A 6,000-nucleotide genomic window follows, 5' to 3' on the forward strand; every position below is an offset into this window, starting at 1 on the left:
CTGGTGCTTAGGGATAATACTATCTACTGCTAATGGGAAGTGTATTTTAGGTAACATTACCAGGGAACAGACACAGAGAAGCATGGACAACAAAATGATAAGACAATAAATGGTTGACAGTCGAAGTGTGAAATCAAAGTGAAGATGCATAGTGGCTCATTATTGCAGATGATCATTGGTCCATTTAATTGACTGTAAATTCAAAACACAAGGCACTGCGAGTAGTCACTCTACCACAACAAAAAGCCACTAAAGCGTTTGAGCAAAAGGACATGTTAAAATACAGACTGTAATATACTTCATACAGTAAAATATGAACATCCAGTTAAAAATCAAATGTAAAATGTTTACAAGTAATAATAGATAGTTAATTGGGTAATACAGATGCACGCAACTGAGGAATTCTGCATTTACATTTTACATTTTAGTCATTTAGCAGACGCTCTTATCCAGAGCGACTTACAGGAGCAATTAGCGTTAAGTGCCTTGCTCAAAGCTAGGCTATATTGCACCAAACTCTTTTGTGAGGCAGGTAAATGAAACTGAAAGCCCTAAACTAAACCCCACATCAATCAGGAGACAATTTGGGCTGAGATCCATTACTACACCCTTATAGATGGTCCTTTAGCCCAGACACAACAACAACACCAGGCCCAGGCATTTACGGTAATAAACACACACACACACACACGCTGCTAATTAAGACTGTTAGGACTAGGTCTATATACTTTAGGCTTTTAGACCTGGGACTGGAACTGCTCATAGCACCTAAAACACACACAATGCTCCAATTCACACAAAAGAGCACAAACAGATAGACTCAAGCCAACTCCAGAGCAGTTATACTGTAACTGTATGTCACAATATACAGTGAGTATCCACATGGTCAGTATGAGAACAGTTGAAAGGCACCAAAATAGCAAGCGGGACTATTTTGCAATTGTGTCATCTTCTATATGACAATGTGCAAAATAATATACACATAAAATTAAACACATACTGTTGTGATCAGGATTGGACTCCCTATAACTTCCTATAGCACAGTAAGGCAGAGCAGGGTTAGGAGGAGCAGGGCTCTCTGGGCTAGCTAAGCAAAAAAGGCTGGCTGGTGTCTCAGGATGTCTGAAATCTTTGTCCCAAATGGCACCCCAATCCCTATGTAGTGCACTACTTTTGACCAGGGTCCATACACAGCTTCAGACATTAATTATAGACTGCCAGTTATCCGCCTGTCTGGCCTTTACAGGGCTTCATTTGTATGAAAATGTATGCACTCACTAACTGTAAGTCGCTCTGGATAAGAGCGTCTGCTAAATGACTAAAATGTAAATGTAAAATGTAGTCCTTTATCACTTTGAAACCACATACTGCTTTAGTAGCCTCCACTGAAATTGCCTGCTCAGATTTCAAAAGCTAGTCACCCAGGTACCAAACGTGAGCATTTTATCTCCTCAGAAGTGGACCGTGTCCCAAATGGCACCCTAATCCCTTGACAGGGGCCATAGGACTCTGGTCAAAAGTAGTGCACTATACTATATAGGGAATAGGGTGCCATTTGGGACACAGACCATCTCCTCAGAAGTGGACATTCTTCCCTCCTTGTGAGTGTTTTACGGGCTCCGTTTCACTTTAAACCTCACTTCTTGTTCTTGCCATGTCAAATAAAGCTGCTAACGTTAGCTGACTTACTGACAAAAGGAGAACACCCTAACAAATGGCAGTTGTCATAGTAATCTAAAGAGAACCATTTTACCAACTGGTAAAGGTGCTACCTATGTGACATGTTCCGTTGGGAAACAAATATTATTATCAATCTAATAACTGAGTCGTTCCACGAAATGAGTGCCTTTTGGGTCCCTTTGATATTTTAAGAAGAAATTGTGCACAAATATTGAATTTAAAAAGCCTGTTATATTTAAATGAAGTGCCCTTTAATATAGACCTCATGGAAATTCAATAAATCTGATTTTTTATATGACTAAAAACTTACTAAAGCATAAAAATTCTGCATTTTGACATGTCCCTCTGTGCATCCTCTGTGACTTCCAGGAAGATTTTAACCCACTTAACCCCAACATTTCTCCAAGTTTTCACCATCACTGTTAAGCCCTAGTTTGGTTGTTTTGACAAAGTCATTTCTGAAGACTATTATTTATTTCATGTGATTAGTGATTCATTTTTTGGGGGGTCAACCCTGTTATGTAAACTGAACTATTTTTATCTTAAGAAACATTGATCATCTAATAGTCAAATTATAGTCTAAAAGCAGGTGAGCTGGTTCTACCCTTTTTGACCATTTTCTGGTGTTTTGTGGTGGAAAACTGAGCGGATCGAGCATAACACATCAACCCTGTTACCCAAACTAGAAATATTTTAACAATTGTGTTTTTTTTGTGAAGCTTGAATTCAATTGTCCCTCCCTGTTGCACACACCAAGCTCCCATTCCCCCGCTCACAGTGGGATTTATGGCTGAATTAATATAAAGTCCTCAACCCTGTTACAGTCAACCCTGTTAATAGGCACTTACTATAGTATTTCTTGAGATGGGAAACATGTTTTTTATTAAGTTGAACAAGTGCTCTTAATGACAGAAAATACATTTTGTGAAATAACAAATAAATAAAAATCACCAAGTTACACTACTCAAAAGGCACCTAATCGATGGAACGACCCAACTACTGCTTTTCTTGGCCAGGGCTCACTTGAAAAATAAATTTGAAAAATGTTCAGTCAATGGGAACAACCAGGGAAATGACACCTAAATGGCACCACTGGTCTCCAGAGGGACAGGCAGAGCAGATGGGCATGTTCAGCAACTGCTGTCTTTAAATAACCATTATTCGTCATGTGCTTTCTGCAGCATGTCATAGGAGGTGATTATATAAAAGCCTTCAGCAGGGAGGAGGAGATGCAGGGCCATGGGTGCAAAATACAAAGGATCTTGTTTACTTTCAGGTAATAAGGGTTGTGGACTTCAGCCTCCCACAACAACACCAGTAAATAGATGATACCACATTATGACACCTGAAGGATAGAACGTGTTTCTGCACAAAAAGATACAGAATAATAACTATAAAACCATCCCATACAATACTGAACTGTCCAATTTACATCTGTAAGAAGATTTGCATTACACTGTATGATGTCATTGTTTAGATTAGAATAGATTTAAAGTGCCTAAACAGTGTAACCCAGCAGTTTTAGAGCTGATGTTTTGTGTTGCCATTGCCAATGGGAAGGAGCAGCAGCATATTGAGTCAACAACAACAGCGGTGACAAAAGAACTACAGAGACAGTACAAATTCAGTAACTGCCACTGCACAAAAGCTTCTGTTGTGGGCTGGCCAACAGTAGTTTTCCAATCAGCGGTCATGCATGTATTTTCCATAGAATTAAACTACACTGGAATTCTCTGCCTGTCAATACATACAGTACTGTATGTTATGGCTTTTGAAGTGTCTGCTGACAACTACATCAACTACAGAGAGCGAAAGACTGTTTTTGATGCTTACAACAATTCATGAAGTGATCTTTTATTTTTTTTAAGAATATAGCCTCACATATATATATATATATATAAATATATATATATTATATATATATATATATATATATATATATATATACACACTGAACAAAAACATAAACGCAACATGCAAATTGTTGGTCCCATGTTTCATGAGCTGAAATAAAAGATCCCAGAAATGTTCCATACACACAAGCAGCTTATTTCTCTAAAATGTTGCGCACAAATTTGTTTACAACCCTGTTAGTGAGCATTTCCCCTTTACCAAGATAATCCATCCACCTGACAGGTGTGGCATATCAAGAATCTGATTAAATAGCATGATCATTACACAGGTGCACCTTGTGCTGGGGACAATAAAAGGCCCCAGCACAAGCTTTTTTTGTCACACAACACAATGCCACATATGTCTCAAGTTTTAAGGGAGCGTGCAATTGGCCAGAGAACTGTTGCCAGATAATTTAATGTTAATTTCTCTACCATAAGCCGCCTCCAACGTCGTTTTAGAGAATTTGGCAGTACATCCAAACAGCCTCACAATCGCAGACCACGTTTAACCATGTCAGCGCAGGACCTCCACATCTGGCTTCTTCACCTGCGGGATCGTCTGAGACCAGCCACCTGGACAGCTGATGAAACTGAGGAGTATTTCTGTCTGTAATAAAGCCCTTTTGTGGGGAAAGACTCATTCTGATTGGCTGGACCTTGCTCCCCAGTAGCTGGGCCAGTCTCCCATGTGGGTGGGCCTATCCCCTCCCAGGCCCCCCCATGGCTGCGCCCCTGCCCAGTCACATGTGAAATCCATAGATTAGGGCCTAATGAATTTATTTAAATTGACTGATTTCCTTATATGAACTGTAACTCAGTAAAATCGTTGAAATATTTTTGTTCAGTATATATTTGACAGAGCTACAGTAAGACTGACTGTCCAATCATGAATGAGCTTCATGCAATGCAAAGGCCTGCCAGGTGGCAAATAGGCACTCTCCATGTTTCTCTTGTATCAAGTCACCTTATGACCAAGTCTGTCTCCATCCCCATTCCTCAATATTATGATAATTGGATTGTTTGAACAGTTATTACAACATAATACTTATGCATATACACATTTGGAGTGGGAAAGACAAACAACAGTTATTAGAGACCTCAAATTCCCCACACTTACCCTATTGGAGGTTTTGTGGCTGTGTTGACTTCTCCGAAGTCCATCTTCTGCATGTGGCACTGACTGTTTTTGCTAATATCCAACTTCAATGGTAAATGTTCGGCTATCCTCAATATTTTCCTTTTGTCCTGTCATCAAGGACACCAAAGCTCTATTGATATCTAAACCCATTGATATCCAAATAACCGATAGAAGGAAAAAAAAAAAAAAAAAAAAGTGTTATTGTATCATATGTTTGATCATTTATAATTCTTAAACAAAATATGGGTGCTATTTTTCTAATGAAACAATAGTTGAGAATTTTGTTTGGTTTTGCAGTCAACAAAATGTCAGTAGGCTAGGTTATTTTAAAATGTTGTTTTACACATTGGTTTCACATGCATTGCAAAATAGGATTTACAGGTCCATACAAAAGTGACTGCTCAAATTTGACAGTCATTTGCAAACTAAAGTCCTGCAACATAGTAACAGTTGGCTACACAACAAAAAATCGCAGCGCAGAAATACAAAGTAACCGCATAAACATTCACGGTGTGATAGGTAGAATAGTGTACTTACGTCGACTCAAACATTGTTTCAATTAATTTTCATATTCTCATAGCAGGTAATTGCAAAGCGATTTCGGAATAATCCGTGTATATGCCTGTTGTTCCTGTTGAAGTCCGAGCCCGCCTTCGTCAGCACTTTAATGTCAATCATGCTCATTGGGAATTCACTGTCAGTTGTTGCCAGCTCCAGAAGGCGAGCGAGCGGTAGGACTGGGACCCACACAAGGCGACAGTTTTCATACCAGGCTAAAAAAATGTTTTACTGAGACCCACATTTAACTTAAAACACACTCACGTTTTGATAGCTGTTTATAAATTAATTTGATAAAACTATGCAATTAAAAACGTGTAATATGGGAATAGTTTAATGTAGCCCTGTGTATAGAAAGAGCCAATTTCATAGGCAGGCTGTAAAAAGATACTATCTGGGAATGATGAGCATATTAATTAAAACGTTATATGTATTGAGTTAAACGAACCCATCGATCATGAAGAACTCTCAGCTGCCAATTCCATAAATCATTGCTTCATCCTACTGAAAATCCTACTATTTGAATTTAAACCCTGGATCCCAGCATCCCTTGCTATAATTTATTCACTTAAACCCCGCCCCTTTCTTTGCACGCAACAACAGCCATTGCTGATCGTCCAAGAATATCTTGAGAACGTTGATATTTCACTGTTCAAATAAAAAACTGAAATGAACAGAAACTCAACAATTATTTCTAACTTTATAATAATGTAATTCTAGTGTTATATA

At 38.6% G+C, this 6,000-nt stretch overlaps 1 protein-coding gene across 5 annotated transcripts in view; it reads right to left on the reverse strand.

The window, feature by feature from the left end:
- The window catches only part of LOC121570068 (protein cordon-bleu), a 71,726-nt gene extending 65,963 nt beyond the window's left edge, over nt 1-5,763 (reverse strand). For all 5 annotated transcript variants that reach the window (XM_041881535.1, XM_041881533.1, XM_041881534.1 and 2 more), the window contains exons 1-2: nt 5,251-5,763; nt 4,693-4,853 (exon numbers count right to left, since the gene is read on the reverse strand). In XM_041881535.1, coding sequence (XP_041737469.1) covers nt 4,693-4,745 — 53 coding nt within the window. In that variant the 5' untranslated portion in view covers nt 4,746-4,853; nt 5,251-5,763. The remainder of the gene's footprint in view (nt 1-4,692; nt 4,854-5,250) is intronic.
- Between the last annotated feature and the right edge of the window lie 237 nt (nt 5,764-6,000).

This window comes from Coregonus clupeaformis, chromosome 28, assembly GCF_020615455.1.
Source record: "Coregonus clupeaformis isolate EN_2021a chromosome 28, ASM2061545v1, whole genome shotgun sequence".
NCBI lineage: Eukaryota > Metazoa > Chordata > Actinopteri > Salmoniformes > Salmonidae > Coregonus > Coregonus clupeaformis.